Source organism: Crinia signifera, chromosome 9, assembly GCF_055691185.1.
Source record: "Crinia signifera chromosome 9, ASM5569118v1, whole genome shotgun sequence".
Lineage (NCBI taxonomy): Eukaryota > Metazoa > Chordata > Amphibia > Anura > Myobatrachidae > Crinia > Crinia signifera.
The window spans coordinates 73,827,013-73,845,532 of NC_139225.1; the positions used below are offsets into that span (position 1 = coordinate 73,827,013).

Consider the following 18,520-nt stretch of genomic DNA (forward strand, 5'->3'; position numbering starts at 1 on the left):
GGGGTGCCTCAGAACACTTGCAGGGGTGCCTTGGGTTGGTGGACCAGGAAAAATTCATATTATTTATAGTCAATGTAACAGGCAAAACCAGTGCTGGTGGCTGCCAATCATAACATATGTGGACAAACATAAGCAAATCCTGCCCCTTGCCCCATAACTGTGATATGTAAACACAATGTACTTAATTTAATATTTTTTTTCTGAATTTCTCGATGAGAAACATTTGGCCTAGCCTTGAATATTTTTTAATGCTCTAGGTTTGGGAACCACTGCCCTAGCTGACGTTTCTGTTAAGTTTAAGGTTTTCTTCTTCAGTTTTTCACATACCTTAATCCGCTACCGCTGTGCTCAGTACATTTTACTGTTCCCAATTAGAATCCAAGTGGATAGTAATGTATGCCAAAGTCCCAAAAAAAAATCTGAAAAACTCATGTTATCCTTTTCATCTGTTGACCATTTCCATGTCAACCTTTTGTCTAAGTCCACCATACATGGCAACCCTATGGTGTTGACCCATCATCCGGATACCGCCAGAATGTCAGGATAGTCACAAACATTGGGGGGTCTCTTTCACACTAAGCCACAGTGGTTAGATCATGGTACCACATTCTCAACACCTTGTATATGGCTACAGAGCCCAGCGAATGTACAGGGACTGTAACATTTAGTATATAGGAATTAATTGTACTCCTCAATTGGTCAATTGCAAAAAAATAGTGACATTTCAGGAGCATATATTTAAAATATGTGACTACCAGGGGAATATGAACAAATTACAAGTATGATGGTACTTTCCCAGTACTTTGGTGTCATGTTTCCATCACCTGTGACATATAAGATCTCACTCGCAGGATTGCATCACTCAAGTAGTTCCAGGATGTAAATGCATACAGAAATGCTACAGTGTGTCAGTGGATGTTTCCATAACCACAAACTGCAACTTCTTGTAGTGTACATTCCTGCTGTCCACTATGGGCCGGGTACACACTACTGTTTTATAGGCATGAGTTTCTCCCCTAGTATGTATGCCCGATTGCGGGCTCACTCATTTTTCATGAGAAATCATTCTGTGGTTCATTACATTGTGTAATAATAAAGAAAAATCTCTTTGATACTGTCATAATTGCTGGTCATGCTGGTCTTATCCAGCCTTAAAATAGCTGCAACAGTGGAAGATATTGTGAGGACCAAAAAATGTCTACAGCATTTGTGGCTTCTCATTAGCCCTTACTTCCAAAACATCACTCACCCCTTGTTTTCAGGTGTGTACCTAACCCATCTGTACAGAAAGATTGGCTACATGGAGCAGCACCAAAGGCGCATTGTATAAGAGGAGCTGTGATTCTCTGCTCTACCTGGGTGCTAGTACTGTAGCTTGCTTTAACACAATTTGATATGTTTATATTTGTATTTGCGTGCGCAGTGCAGGTGGACAAAAGCTGCTGTTCTCTATTATGACCACAAGGGCAGAAGTACTAAGCATTGGAGAGTGATCAAGTAAAGAGAGATAAACTACCAACCAATCAGTTCCTGTTTTTTTTGTTTACGCATAACTTGCAACATGATAGTCAGGAGCTGATTGGTTGGTACTATGGGTGGGATGTACTAAAGGAGAAATGTGGTAAAAACTCTGTTTTCTGGATTTGTTCCGTGTTTCCAAATGCACTAAACCCTGCACGTCAGGGTTCCATTGCGGAGGGTAATGCAAGCTGGCCTATGGGCTTTTTCCTTCAGCGCTGGTTTAGGGATCTGCGGCAGGTCCCTCACACCATGCCCTGTGGCCGCTGGCGTCACTCTTTGCATGCACAGATGGATCCCATGGTCAAAAATAGCAAATAATGTGGATGTGACGACCATGCAAGTGCATATATCACTTTACCTCTCTCTCCTTTCTCACTCTCCAAAGGCTTAGCACAGAGCCACTAAAAAGTATGTTTATTTAATATGTGACTGGGTTAACATGTTTGATCTTGTAACTATATATGATGGATAGATAAAATCTACAAAAAGCATTAATATGTATTACCATATATTTTCTAGCTTACCTAGTGGATACTGTATAAATTACCCACCAACAGAGAAATGTGGCCCCGAGGACAATTATATTTGTCCTACATGTAATGTGCCAATTTGTAACTAGATAAATGTATCTAATATAACACATTTGTTTGTTACCATATCAGCTTTGCAAAAAACAGTCATTCAATTAATGTGCGACTCGATTTTCTGTTCTAGGGAATCTGACAAGGGTTTCCAAGAGGTATGGGCAGTGCGGGATGCAGTTAAAATCCCGGCGGTCGGGATCCCGGCGTTCAGAATCCTGACGCTGGAATCCCGACCGCCGAAATCCCGACACATTCTCCCTCCTGGGGTGTCCACGACACCCCTGGAGGGAGAATAAATTAGTGTGCCGAGCGTAGCGAGGCACGGGGCCCGCTGCGTGGCGAGCGCAGCGAGCCCGCAAGGGGGGGTGATCCACGTCCCCCCCTTTTCGGGATTTTGGCTGTCGGGATTCCGGCTTCGGGATTCTGAACGCCGGGATCCCGACCGCCGGGATTCAGTACTGAATCCGGGCAGTGCAACTCCAGCTCCATACACAATAATAAAAGCGCAATACAACAACAACGACAACCATTAATCACATACCAGCTTACAATATAACGACAATTTTATTGCCAATAAGCTCTGAAAGACTCAAAATGATTCTTAATTTCTTTAATGTGTCAGTAGGACCGTTTTCTCCTCCTGATGAAAAATCTGGTCATAGGCATCTCTCATTAAAAATAAAATTATTTGAAATAAATAAATATATAAAATAAATATCATATACATTTTATAAATAGTTTTCATCCTTATGCACAGTATCTATGCTTGCATCTATATAAAGTTCCTTGAAAACAGGAGCATCGTGAGTTCAGGGGGTTAGGTTCCACAGCCGTATCTTCAGGAGAACATTACCCAGGTCACCATTGGATACAAAAGGGTAGTCAGTTCCTTGGTTTTGTTGTCATTTCTCTTCATGGGATGTTCGATCATCCATCCTAGTCATTTAGAGGTGCTAAGTTGACATATATACATCCAATGTTGCAATCAATTTTTTTAACATTCAAAATAATATTTTTGGCCTTATCTTAAGTGCCTACATTAAATACACATACATATGTGAACGATTAGTGGGTATGTGAAATTTAATTTACTGCAATATAGAATATGCACAGCCACAAACAAATGGAGCACTTGTCACTTAGGCAAATGGTGTGATGAGTGTCTGTTTTATAGATTGTTGATTGCACTGTTTACACCTAAGTCTCCCCTGCAACCTTACAGATACAATAGAGGGTGCGGGGCCTTGTGGGTTACATGGCAGTAGCCAGGCCGAGCCATCTGTCTAAGAGGAATGTGTCACATCAAGGTGTACATACCGACACTGTATATGTATGCGTGTGTGTTTGTGTGTGTGTGTATATATGCACACACACATATGTATGTGGTTATAGAAGAGTTATGTCAAGCTGAGGAAAGCTACTAGTGAGAATAACACTGTAATATTGCGGTATAGTGACAAAACTCATAAACCACAATGTAGCCGCTCCCCACAGCTTCTAGTCACGTTGTGCTTGTGGACGGTTTCAGTGATAGTTCACAGTCGTTAGGAATGGTACATGTGTATTTCTAACATGAGCTGATGGTCCATTTAATGATCGGTTTATTTGTAAAACCACTGCACGGGTGTGTCATTAATGGCGCACGCCTCTTATTTCACCCTGTCAGAGATTCCAGAAAGAATCCCGCTTCAGGTTTGTGTTTTTTATTTTAGTTTCTTTAAAAGAAAAGAAGGAACAAACAAGTGATCCCCTTACTATGATAATGCTCTCTTACATTCAAGCACAGTACCATTACTCTCAGTTCAAAGCCTTTAGTAAATAAAGGTGCATAACGGGCCATTATTCTCTGCCTCTTGTCTACTAAAGGCTTTAACTCAACCAATATCAGGAATGGATATTTATATTGGGTTCCAGAGACTGGTAACCAGTGGTATAGGTTTGTTTGTAGAGAATGGTACAAAGTACCCATTGTCTTATTATTTACAAAAGTAAGCATCTCTTTAATATAAAAAGGAAAAGTGGTCTATATTCTGAAGGCCATCTCTCTCCCTTCTAGGTCACAAAACTTTTAAAAATGTCCTCTCACAACGGTTTAAAGGAATTGTGCGTTCAGGTAAGTAATAGCTTTAAACAGCGCTCCAGCCAAGGTAAGTCTCTGTTATGTACATTAGCATCAGTAGCCAGTGGAACATCACCTATAGTGAAAGAGGTCTCTGTACATGACTGGTATTTTAGAAGCCTCCACAGGCCTTGGAAGGAAATGTGTGAACTTCTGTTGTTTTCTAGTCTTGAATCCATCTCTTGGAGAACCATCTTTATTCAGGGCAACATAGAACTGTTTATATAAGGTGGATGCGTAAGTGTTGTACCAATTTTCTTCAAATTGCTCCCGAAAAACACACTCCCTGTTCAGCTTCTTCTGTCAAAGAGAAGAGAACAGACTGGTGAGGTACAGCACACAAAGTGATTACCATATAACTATCAAATACAGAAAGAAAAGGTCACATGGCAAACACATTTACTATCAGTTCTACACACTTTGTAAAAAAGGAAACACATTAATATTGTTTTATCCCTTAATTAAAAAAAAATATATATATTTTTTATTTTATTAAAGTAATGTTCAGGTTCTATTCATTATTGTTACTTTTATTTTAAATCACTGAGCAACATCATAGGGTAAATTTACTAAGATGGGTGTTCTTTTGAAGATGGTATGTTGTTCATAGCAACCAATCAGATACTATCTATTATAGTCTAGAAGGTGTTAAACAAATAAGAAGTTGATTCTGATTGGTTGCCCATTTCATCATCCCATTTTAGTAATTTTACCCCTATATATCTACAACATGCCACATTCATCATTTTTCAGGAGAATCTGGCCACTATGTGGCACTATTCTACTGCTGTATAGTTACTGTCTCCAACATATGTTTCTCAGTATATTAAAGGCGTTAACAGAGACACTGGGCTTTTTCCCTAAAGCATCTTATGTGTGGTACTGTCTGTATGGCCCCTTAAGGTACTATAGACCCCATCAACACATTACTGAACTTTTATTCGAAAATGTGTTTCCTTTTTGCATTTTCAGTTCTCATTTTGAGAATAAATGTAAAAGTATAGATAATTATTAGTCTGCAGAATAGAATTGACGGTAATGTACAACTAACACGGTTTCTATTCAATTATCATAAAATGTATATAAAAAGATCTACCACTCTTCAATTATTCTTTCAAATATATTATATGGGGTTTATTTACAAAGATGGGAGTTCTATTGAAAATGGGATGTTGCTATGGGCAACCAATCAGATTATATCTATTGTCTTCTAGAAGGTGCTAAATAAATAATAAGTAGATTCTGATTGGTTGCTATGGGCAACATCCCATCTTCAATAGAACTCCCATCATAGTAAATAAACCGCAATTGGTTTTGTCTCTAAAAAAATAATATATAAATCAAATGTGGCACTACTCCACACACCACTACTACAGAATGGAAAGGAGATCTGGAATGTAGACAAAGGGATATGGTGAATTATGGAAAGCTTTAAAGAGCAATCTAATGCTGCCCATACACTTATGCAATTGGATTCGATGCAACATCTAAGTGCAATGTCCATCTCATCCAATCGCATCTTATGGCTGCCCAGTGTTTTAAACAATTCTGCCAACACTGCTGACCCCCGCTACCCACTAGTGCTACTGCATAGCCGGCAGTGGTCCCTCCGGCCCCCTCCTCAAAGCCCACATCACCGAAAGCGCTCCCTCCACCCCCACCTGCGGATTGTATTCAAGCAATCGAATGTGGTTAAGAACCATGTGCCATCGCTTCTGCAATTCGAGAAATATTATGCGCAGCACATACTATGCATCGACGTGACATTCGACGGCGGTCCCACGCATTACATGGTCCCTATAATTTGGATGCAATCATTCAATTTATCTAACAGATGTGGTCGTTGTTGAACAGTTTATAGAGAAAAGAACCAGGAAATCTACGCATAATCCGCTACCTTCCCTATGTTGGTGCCCATAACCCTGAAGTACCAGATACCAATCTGGCAAGGTATGAGTTAAACAACTATGATTTTTGCTTGTGTTCTTCCAGCTGGAGCTCTGGGAAGAAAAAAAAATCCTTGACTTTTTCCTTTGGACCAAGAATGTTTTTCTTTTAGCGTTGCTAATTGTGTCTTTGATCATTTTAATAGGAAAATCTCCACCTGTACATAGATTTTTTGAAGATTGTTCCCTTATGCCTTGGCACAGACAGTATATGTTTTCAACATGAATTTTACAGCTTTGACATAAAAGAAGCTGGCTTGCAAGTGACACATCGCAGGGCCAGCTCAAATCCGCAGAGGGAAGAGAGCAGGCTATTGTAGAAACACATTTTTAATCATGAAATGACTACCATATGTATATATGTTTCTGAAAAGCGAGACTTCGCAGGAGAAGAAAAAATGGACCCTTTTTCTTTTTACAGAATATTCTTTCTGCATAGTGCAATGCTGAGTGAGTAGACACAAAAAGCAATATACAAGGTAACAAGACCTCTAATATGGGCAATGTTCTCTATTTCATTCTATTGTCCAGTCAGGCCAGAGCAGGGAGAGCACGGCTTCCCCTTACAGCCATTAGATGCACCTCACATCAGCCATACTATCCCAGCATCAGGTGTAAGATGGCGGGATTGGATGAAACATGGCCAAACATTCAGATATGTAATGTTATCAGATTTCTGTATCTAAAGGGCACAGCAACAACTGTTTTTTTTTTATAATAACAGGACAAACTTCCTAGATGAGTACTGATCAGTGGCCAAGCATGTCCAACACAGGTAGTGCACCAAACCCAACATCTCGCAGAAAATATAACTGCAATGAACTGACCCCTTGGGTTCGGACTGAACCATGATGGGTAATTCTACTACTGACTTTGTTGTTGCAAATGTAAAATAAAGGATTTTACTTGTACTGCTTACAAACTCACTGAACTATATATGGTTACTGATACAGACATACACCTAAGATATATTGCACTACATGTCTTAAAGAGAGACTGCATAGATATCTGTAACAAAGGTCAATGGGTGTATACATGGGCAGGCTGCTGGCTTAGGCCAAATACACATAGACGTGCAGCTAATCAATATTGCCTTGCCTGCACTGTAAATATCACTGGGTGATAGCTACACTCCGGGTCCGAGCAGCGCTATCGCCCGCAGTGTACACATGATGCAATTTTGGCTAATCTAGGCGATTTTGACTAGTCAAAATCGGCTAGCTAAATCGCAACATGTGTACACAGCTTAACCATTCACATTTGGTACAAGGTCGGATTTTGGGAGGTGCCACTGGTTCACTGCATTTAACCCAGCACTTAAGGAACCTGGTGGCTCCACTAACTATGGGGCACAGTTTTGTATTCTATGTCAACCCATTCTTCCAGCTCATGAAGATTCTGAATCAATTATCTCTATGGGTACATCTAGTACAGGATGTATGAGAAATCAGAAAAACTGTTTTAAAATGATAGGCTTTAGGTTTTCCTACACTATATAACCACTCTAGACACATCATAGCAATTAGGATGTAGTGTGTGCACAATTAGATATTTGATTGTATTAGTCTTTAACCCTTTGAGTGCCAAGTGACGTTTTCAAAATAAATGTGAAAATTGCCAAGCAAACATGTATTCATCATAATGAACTGTAATGTTTACCTTATATAGGAAATTTTATATATTTTTTTACACATTTTTAATTTGAATTTATATAACAAATGTGAGCGACGCTGACTCAGTCAGCAATGACAGTATATTATAATCATACTTGCCTACCTGACCCTCGCCATCAGGGAGAAAATACTCTGTTCCTGCACTTCCTGGTAATGTAGGATTTCCATCACCTGTGGTGAAACACCTTTCTTATCACTGACCTAGCTCCCCACAGGTGATGACAATCATACATTACCAGGGAAGTCCAGGAACAGAGAATTTTCTCCCTCATGGAGAGGGTCAGGTAGGCAAGTATGATTATAAATGTATACCAAGTATGTATATCAAGTAAACCACATTGTGTATAAATGTTTACCAAATTGATTGATTCTTAAAAGTATTTAAATATAATGTGTAGTGTAATGTTATGTGGCATCACTTTTGAATTGGTCTGGTACCTCAAGTAGAGAAAGCGCTAACCCTCCAATATTCAAGCACTCTACTACTTAAATTCCTGCCAGTGTGGGCACCGTTCCAATGTATTGTATGAATATTACATAATACAATCATTTTTACCCTTTAGTTTAGTGTTTACTAACGTCAATTATCAAGGCATAGTAATGGGGCCTACACACATGCTGATATTAAGGCATTGCTTAGTTTGGCAAAGTCGCTTAGAAAATGCCCCTACATTGGTGTGTGTGTGTGTGTAGGAGCTATAGCAACAGCAATGCGCATCCCCGCATGTCACTGGCAGAGATTGATGGGCAGCATTCTCCACAGGATGACATCTGGCACTGACAGCTCGTGCTGTGTGTGGGCTGTCAGCGCTGTGTGCTGAGCGACAGTACTGCAGCAGAGACCAACCTAGCATAGCTAGGAAGCCCTATACACATCGCTATGTGTGTAGGCCCCATAACTGTCCAGGTTTTAGTGATATCCATGCTTGACAAGAGACGACTAAATCAAAATAACTGTGGCACTAATGAAATCACCTGTGCTTAAGTATGGCTATCTTTACAATCTGGAATGTTAGGGCGGTTTCACACATTCTGGCTCCTGCCGGGTGACGAAAACCTGCACGGCCAGGAATCCGTGCAGCACACAGTAGTTTATCATGGAGGGGATGGCCACAGCCCGGTAGCCGTCCCTCCCAGTGGCGGGGTCTGGCTGCAACAGGACGGCCGGGCCGTGGCCGTCCCGTGTGAATGGACACAATAGTGGGATTTCGCTGTCTGGCAGGAGCCGGACAGTGTGAAATAGCCGTAAGTGTGCCTTAAGGACCTTGATTTTAAATCCTGTCTGCAGGTTGACGAAAGTTTTTATTAATGAATGAAAATCTAAATAAAAAAAAACGTCATGACTTATGCACTATTTCCAAATGTTTATAAATGCAAACGTGAAAAATAACCCCAAATACAAATAATCAGTATTTTCTCTTTAAAGAGGAGGCTTGTGACCATGGGCCAGATGGACCAAGCTTGAAACAGTGATAAAGAGGAGAGAAATATTGCACCAGCCAACCAGCTCCTAACTGTCATGTTACAGGCTGGGTTGACAGTTGGGAGATGATTGGCTGGTTGTTTATCACTCCAGCTTTTTGAAGTTTGGTCCATTTGACCCTATGTATTTAACTGAAGAATGACTTGTTTTTCATTTCACTGCATGGGTTAAATAAATGGGTAACCAGCTGCAAAGCAAGGAACATGTCATCCAATTTCCAGCTGACTACAAACACACTTATTTAGTTGGGCCCTTGGGCACACAAGAGGTGGGGTTACTGTTTGTAACCTAATTACTAATGTTTTATCAGCTTCACTGATCAAGATGTTTTTCAAATTAAAGAATGTGATTATCACAAGTGAGCACAGCTTGACGAAGTAAAAACTGGGTGAGGTTCTGTTGAAAGTATGGCACAATAGGCATAGTGTTTTTTTTTTTTTTTGCTGTTCTTTGAGTTAATTGAATTACGTTACTGATTTATCTATTTCTAGTAAGGATCTTAACATTTGTACCGGTGCCTAGGATACCATGATGACATCTGCGGTCAATGTGACCACTTGGTTGTAAAACAACTTCTGCTTTATCAGGGAGAAGTTGTATTGCAAATGGAACCCAATGAGTGAAGAGTCCTTTTCATGTACACTAGAACCCAATGAGTGTACTGGAATCCAATGAGTGAAGAGACCTTTTCATGTACACTAGAACCCAATGAGTGAACTGGAATCCAATGAGTGAAGAGACCTTTTCATGTACACTAGAACCCAATGAGTAAACTGGAATCCAATGAGTGATCCAATGTAGATTGCAACCCCCGACTAGAAGCACCTCCCAGGATTTTACGGTTGCATTTATTGCTGCCTTTGCATTCCCTGGTGAATAAGATAAGCTGTGTTGCACTGTGTGTTCTGACAGTTTTATATCACAGCCAACATTATACTATTTGTGTTACACCATGGGATAGGACCACAGAGACTAGCCTTCCCTTCCCACATGCACAATGAGTCTTGGGCATCCATGACCCTATCATCAGTTCACTTATATTCTTATGCTTGCACATATTCCCTCTTCCAACACATCAGCTCACTGGCTACCTAATAAACCCCACCCCTTCCCAGATGCCATTGTAAAGACATAATCAATGTTATTTACTTCACCTATCAGTAGTATTAATGTTATAGCTGTACTAACCTGTAGACCAGTGGTTCTCAACCTCGGTCCTCAAGTACCCCCAACAGTGCACCCTACAGGTGCACTCATTATTTACTAACACATTTTAAAAGATCAGAAGTGGAGCTACTTATTTCACCTGCAATTCTGTGAGGACACCTGAAAAACATGAACTGTTGGGAGTCCTTGAGGACCGATGTTGAGAACCACTGCTGTATACTATCTAACTAAACTGAGCTCTCTGGAGTCTTGTTGATGAATGCAGATGATGAAAACACACACACACTCTCTGTGTGTTTTCATCATCACCACTGATATTGGCCATGACTGTAGTGTTCAATCATAAAAAAGTAGTTAAGCAGGCTATGGTGTTATTGTAGAAATGTTTACACTATTCCAGTGCTCCTTTTTATGTATAAAAAAAGTATTGAATAAGTACAAATCTGATCTGGTCAGTCAGGATAGGTAACAGTCTGCTAATTACACACATAATTGCAAGTCACCAAAAGTAGTGTAATGGTGTGTACACACGGTACAATCTAGCATACATTTTTGACTATATAGTCAAAATCGCATCGGGTTTGCATGCACATTGCACAGGTTTTTTTACCTTGCGATCCCGATGTGATCCCGATGCGCGCTCCCGCACAGCACAAATTGAAACCCAGATAGACTGGGCAGCAATGACTATATAGTTCAAATCTGTACTATATAGTCAAAATCGCATGCACGTTGGGTGGCTTGCCGTGCGATTCGATCCCCATGCGATCTGATCGCAACAGGATCAGATAGCAAGCTTAATCAACCGTGTGTACACACCATAAGGAATAGTCCCATAGTCTGCTCATTTGGCAATCTCCCGAAATAATCGATCTAGAAACTATGTTGTAAGCATACTGTGACCAAACCAGAGAGCATCATCCGTGTAGTTTAAAGACTCCTTATGCCATTTATGGTCCACACTATCAATCAGTGCAGTGCTGGTTTTTGCTGTGATTGTGGTTACAACTTGTAAACTAGGAAAGTCATGAAAGATTCAAACTTACCGACCCATACAGTTCTCCTCTTTCATTCATTCCCAGGTAAAGTCCAGAGTCCACACCACGGATACTGACAAGACCAAAAGCCAAGCTAATGAACTCCAAAATACCTAAGAGATAAACACATGTACAATATGAACCTTACATGTCACAAATCCAAAAATCAGCTGGTAATCTTACAGACAAACTTGTAACACAACTCTGAAATCTTGTCATATTATTATTAAGGATATATTTCATTAAAACATTTTATGAATACCATAATGTCACAAACTAAAAGGGTGCCTTGGAGCACTTGGAGGGGTGCCTCAAGTTGGTGGTCCAGAACCAATTCAAATTATTTATGGTCAATGAAATAGGCAAAATCAGTGCTTGTGGCTGCCAATCATAAAATATGTGGGTAAACAGAAGTGAATCATCACATAACTGGACCTAAGGATAAAATTAAATCACAACTTATTTATTTAATATTTTTGACTGAAATTCTCAGCATAAAATTTTGGCCTAGGGGTGCCGTGATAAATATTTATAAAGTTTGGGAACCACTGGTCTAGCTTATTCCTCCATATTTACTGACTTTTAAGACTGCCATTTCCTCTACGTTGCTCATATCTCATTATTATTATTAGAAAGGATACATTAAAAAAAAAAGGGCTCATGTCAACTAAACTGAAATTTCCGGCTTGGGGTTGTACACATCAAGGAGCGGTGACCACCAGAAAATATCCCATTCAGCATTTTCTTGTGGCCAATGCCCCTTTCAGTATTACAGATGTCCACAGAGAAAACAATGAAATATATTTTCTTTGACACAAGGTATGCAGTCTAATTCCTAGTTATATAGAAATGTCTCTTTCTAATCAGGGATTATACATCAACTGGACAACCCCTACCTGTAGTAAGATTTACCCGGTATAGCTTGAAATAGCTTCCCCATATAGATGCATAAGCAAACGCAGGTGGTGGTGGTGGCGGGGGGGGGGTTCTGGTTGCCCAGAACCCCCCCTCCTCTTGGCAAGTGTCTTAAATAATTATGACAACAATAGCACTGGTATATAATATGATCAATAGAGCTGCCACCACATCAGTGTAAGGGACAAGGCAGAGCTGCTGCACATGCCCTATGGGAGCAGACTCTTCTACCACATTTACTGTATGTGTGGCTCTGAGCCCTCAAACATCACAATGGACCAAAGAGTAGCTACCAGGAGGAAGTGACAGGAGCCTTAACATGAGGTGGGAGAATGTGAGCTTAGAAAGTGCAGCATTGGTTCTATTATGTATGTGTATTTATTTATTTATTTATTTATTTTAAGTTTAACCTTTTCCTGGCCACTTATCTTATTTAAATGTTTGAAAAAGCCGAAACTATAGACAATCTGTACTGTTAAATATTAATACTGTATTCCGCACAGTATCCAGTGTATAAAAAGACTAATTACTAAAACCACTCCCCCAGACTCAGGTACTTACTCCAATATGCTGCAGAGTGGCAGACTTTGGATCACATCTTGAAACCCCCCTCTAAAAATCCTGCGTTTGCCACTGAGATGTTTAGAACATATTATCATATGTTGTGTTTATAACAGTGTCCTATATTATTGTGCTGTTACGTAAACGCAAAAAAGAGCTGTGGTTTTCTTTACATCGATAACTACTCAGAAGTTGCACACTGCATGCCGTCATATTTTTCTGATAGTCCATCCTATAATTCTCTCTGTACATATAACACAGTAGCATCCTTTTTAAATGAGATAATTTCAGCAAATTCCACTGAGCAAAATCTGAGGTCGTAAGTCCCCCCCAAAAAGAACCTGCTCTCTCTGTGTGCATAGATTAGAGGAGTTTCTTTTTTTCCCTAATATGTGTCTATGTCAGGGTTGCCGACCCTCCCGGAATTTCCGGGAGTCTCCCGAAAATCGGGTCCCCCTCCCAGCCCCCCGGAAGGGTGGGCAACCCTCCCGGATTCAGGGGGGACCCTCGCTGTCCTCCGGATCGCGGCATTAAAATGCTGCAATCCTCGGGTCTCAGAGGAGGGGGCAGAGCTAAAATGACACAATCGCGTCATTTTACCCCCGCCCCCTCCACGGAGATCCGTGAATTCGCTGGTTTAACATCATGGGGGCGAGGCCTAGTGAAGTCACACTTAAGCCCCGCCCCCTGAGCGGCTGCTGAAACTCTCGGTACTTATGTAGTATCTGGGCTGCCGATTTTTTGATTGTATGCCTTAAGTTAAGGCATACAATCAGATGCGATGCGATGCGATATCGCATTGCATCGCATCGCATCGCATCCGATATCGGATGCGATGACCCGATTTTTCCATAGGAATCAATGTTAAAATGATTCCTATGGAAAAATGGGTCCTTTTCATACCCCTACTATCCAAGTGGGCATGAAGTTGGATATAAACCTGTGGCGAGCGTAGCGAGCCACCGAGCCCGAAGCGTGGCGAGCGAAGCGAGCCCCGCGAGGGGACGGTATTCGTCCCCTCGCGGGGCTCGCTTCGCTCGCCACGCTTCGGGCTCGGTGGCTCGCTACGCTCGCCACAGGTTTATATCCAACTCCATGCCCACTTGGATAGTAGGGGTATGAAAAGGACCCATTTTTCCCATTGAATTCCATGTTAAAATGGACTCAGTCCATTTTAACATTGATTCCTATGGAAAAATCGGGTCATCGCATCGCATCGAATCGCATGGTCGCATGCGATGCGATGCGATCTCCCGATCCGACCCGATTTAGAAATCGGCAGCCCAGATACTACATAAGTACCAAACTCTCCTCTCCGGGCTTCTCCCAGAGAGGAGAATAATAAAGTCGGCAACCCTGGTCTATGTTAACATGTGATGATTCTACAGGTAAATACATTTTAACCACACCTAACTTATATAACCTACTGAATAATTATACAAAGGAAAGAATTGGAAGTATTAGATGGGCAGCTATTGTGATCTGCCAGTTGTATCTTGTTAGCTCATATACAGTCAATACATTAGCGCAAGAGCTGCGTAACATAAACTTTTAAACTTTGCACAGAATAAAGCCTGCAGTACATTGTGTCCTATACGGAGAGATCTGTAATAGCACATCTGGATTTGGTAACTAATAAACAGAAGATATGTATCTTGCTTGCCTCTGGTAAAGATTTCAAAATGATATTAAATGGAAAATTACTGCTACACTGTTATGTAAATAGTATATGTTATGTATGTATTAATATTATATTGCTTTATAGAGAGAGATAAAAACAAATATAAGTACATGCTTTACAGGCTGGCGAATGTGATTTCCATTTTGGGCAAGTCTTAAAAAGTGATCTTACTGTATATAAGAAAAAACATCTGCCACATGATTGTTTAATGAGAGTTTTAAGTTAAATGATAAATCCTTAATTTGTTATTCATTTTTATAAAATAAAATTTGACTAAGTATTCGGCAATCAAGATGATTGCGTTTCCTCGCTCAGTTAACCTTAGACTGTAGTATTTTGGTGCCCTTCATATTGGTAGATGGTTTGCTAGGTACAGTAATGGTATTTGGACTCAAGTTGTGCTTCTGTTGTATGAAGGTGTCAAATATGAAATGTCCATTAGGTGTTTCATACACATTACCAATGCGACTGCTGCTGTGTCTCCAGTCAGCAGCAAGTACAGTGAAAATTGCTTAATGCGACTAGAAACCTGTGGTCGGATTTGTTCTGACGGTTGTGGCCGTGACTTTCACTAGACAATTTGATAATGCAGGTCTCACCGTGAGTTGATGTGGATATTAATTTGCATCTCCAGACTATGGGAAAAAGGAGAGGACAATCCTTATTTCAATGAAAAATATGACAGGACAATGTGCAGTACCCCTGGGACACCTCTCACTATGAATACTAATGTGTTTATAGGTTTATCATTAAAAAAATATGGGCACATTTTTAGCAGGTGCTAAATAAATAAGTAGATTCTAATTGGCTGCCGATAGCAACATTTCATCTTCAGTATAACTCCCATTGGGGCAGATGTATCATAGCAGCGCTTATCGCGCCGCTATGATACTTCCTGCTTCGCCTCAATAGCGAGGCGAAGCAGGAAGGGACATCGACAAGATGTATTAACATCTTGTCTGCCGAAGCGGGGGAGCGTTAACTCCCCCCTTCGGCGATGTCCCTTTCTGAAGATAGCGCATCAGTTAATACTGATGCGCTATCTCCTGTCCCCCGGCCGGCAGCACTGGGCATGCGCGGGATCTCGCTGTTCACGCGAGATCCCCAGCGCAGCCCAGACCTAACAGCAGGGACAGCGCTGTCCCTGCTGTTTAGATAGGGCTTCGCCAGCCTGATGCTGGCGAAGCCAAACACGGCTTCGTGCGGAACGGTCAGCGATGCTGACCGTTCATACATTCGGCCTGCTATCATTTTGATAGCAGCGCCGATATGGACAGGGGCGCATAGCGCCCCTGTCCATTACCGCATCCCGGCCGCGTCATACATGGGGGAGAAGCGGTATCAGTGCACATAACGTGCGCTAATACCCCTTCTCCCTCATAACGACCGTTCATACATCTGCCCCATTATCTCTTACATATTTCTTGTCTGTAATTTGATAGTCATGCATTTAAACACTGTTGAACCGATTTGGATGAAACCAACGCGAGGTGACTTGATTGGGTCCAGATTAAATTTTTATGGCCACTAAAACCAGCAATCTCCCCCATGGGGGACTCGGGGGCCAAAAAAATGGGTCAGCCCACTACACAAAGCGGGTCTGGGAAGCAAGATATGGCAAAGTTGCATAACATACTTGGTGTTTAATTAAAAAATTTGGCCAGATTCAGGAGCCGACCACAGAGAGGTGTATGCTGGGCACACCATGGGCATGGGGAGCATGTTCAATGCCTTCAACTGGACAGATTTGAATGAGAACTTCATCGAGGAATGGCAAATAGTCATTGCAGTGGCCAGGACCTCTGTTCCGTGTTAAGTTGGTGTACACTAGGCAAACCTTAAACCCGGGGAGGGTATTCTGGGCCTTCCACTAGATGGATTTCGATGACAAATGGTCTGGGATGCTTAACAAGTGTTCTTGGGTTCCTGGTGCGATTTCCTGTTGGTGGGAGCCATGGAGAAATTGACCAGGAGAGCCTGTTCTCGGCCTTTTAAGTGACCAGTTTTAGATGAAAACTTCACAGATGAGTGGCAATTGGTTAGGGAAAATTGGGAGGGCTGGGAGTTCAGGTGAGCTACAATGCCTTCTAAACTAAATAAATCTCTGACCAGAGCATTCTGTGATGCTAAAAAAGGAAGCAACAAGAGCAGCTGAGACTCGCAAATAATACCTCCAAAAAATACAAAACTCCTAAGAAAATAAAAAAAATGTACAAAATGCTACAGATACAAAAAAAAGGCAAAGGCATTGCCCGCACCCCTGACCCGCACCAAAACAACAACAAAAAAACAAACAAAGATAAAGAAGATTGCTGCTCAGAGAATATCTGGGGATTATGGCTACAGGCGAAACCCCATCACCAAGAATGACACTAGGCAGCCACCTCCGGGGGCTGTTGGAAGAGCTGTCCAGCTTAAAACAAGATAAGGATAAAGTTCAAGTATTACTAAGTGCACAACCAAATCTGTGCAGCGCCAGGTACCCCCGCTAGTAGTAAATAAATAGCATTGGGGGAAATTTACTAAGATGGGAGTTCTATTTCAGATAGGATGTTGCTATAGGCAACCAATCAGATACTATCTATTATCTTCTAGAAGGTGCTAAATAAAGTAGATTTATATTGATTGCACATAGCAATATCCCAGGTGAAATAGAACTCCCATCTTAGTAAATTTCCCCTCATAGTGTCTAGTTTTATGCTATTTGTATAAAATTGTCAATGATTACCATTCCACATGTATCTCTAACCTTTTATGAACACACCCAAAACAAAAATATCAATGTTCCCTTGTTTATTTCCTGCCAGAGTCACACTGTTGAAGATGTCACAAAGCAAATGAGGGCATGTGCTACCTCTAGGTGAAGAACAGGGCCACAGTCAAAGAAAAGTGTCCAACTCAAATTATGTAAAATTGAACTGGCAAACACCTTTGTTGTAGGCAGGGTAAACCTACCATAATATGGGCGAGTTGTCGAATTAATGACTATATACTGACCATCAAATAAATGACTATATACTGATCCTATTCCCATTTGAAAACAACCTATCTATATTTTAGTGAAAGGCTCAAAGCATTTTTTTTTACTGATTAACGTAAAGTTCCCGAAAGCCTGGATTTAACTATTTACAGACAAGAAATTGATTTGGTAACTGGAACATTCATGAAAACATCAATTTGAAAGCAAGTGAAAATACATATTACACCATTTGGTCATTCTAGTAGGGAGTTACAGGATGTGAATATTATTAAACAGAGTACAGCTTGATCCCAACTACACAACACATGACTCAAACCTCCAATACAGTTACAGGAATAGAGAACTGTGCACATGTGCTCCAAAGTGGCCACAATATAATCATTAAAGTGTATTACTAGTTGCAGCAGCAGGGAACTCACATTTGTATTTTAATAGATGAAGAACGGTTTGTGCTGTGATGATGCAATTCGTCAAATAAAAGCTGGCATTGTAGCTAACAGACTCATTTCTTTTATGTACCTTTAAATATCAAAGACTTCTTTAATGAGTCCTGTGTACTTGGCAGGGGAATTGTTGTCTAATGGACAGAAGCAGAACATACTTTATCCCAACTTACCTCTTTAGTTTTCCAAGTGTACCCAATGCTGTATACATTTGATAAACCAAATGGATGGAAACAGGGCTACCATCAGGAATTTTAGGGCCCGGGACTCATTTCCAGTCCGAGCCACCTCCCCCCTTGACTTACGTAACCCGGCTCCTGCTCCCCATCTCCTTTTCCACTGAGCTGCAGCCCGGAGCCCAGGCTTCTTCAACTCTGGATGCCGGCGGGCAATTAAAATGCAGCACGGCT

At 41.1% G+C, this 18,520-nt stretch overlaps 1 protein-coding gene across 5 annotated transcripts in view; it reads right to left on the reverse strand.

Annotated features, from left to right (window-relative positions):
• Positions 1-2,693: 2,693 nt before the first annotated feature.
• Positions 2,694-18,520, reverse strand: part of FGF16 (fibroblast growth factor 16) — a 35,676-nt gene continuing 19,849 nt past the window's right edge. For 4 of the 5 annotated variants that reach the window (XM_083159239.1, XM_083159241.1, XM_083159243.1 and 1 more), the window contains exons 3-4: positions 11,540-11,643; positions 2,694-4,524 (exon numbers count right to left, since the gene is read on the reverse strand). In XM_083159239.1, the coding sequence (XP_083015365.1) occupies positions 4,297-4,524; positions 11,540-11,643 (332 nt within the window). In that variant the 3' untranslated portion in view covers positions 2,694-4,296. The remainder of the gene's footprint in view (positions 4,525-11,539; positions 11,644-18,520) is intronic. The other variant, XM_083159240.1, reaches the window with a different exon arrangement.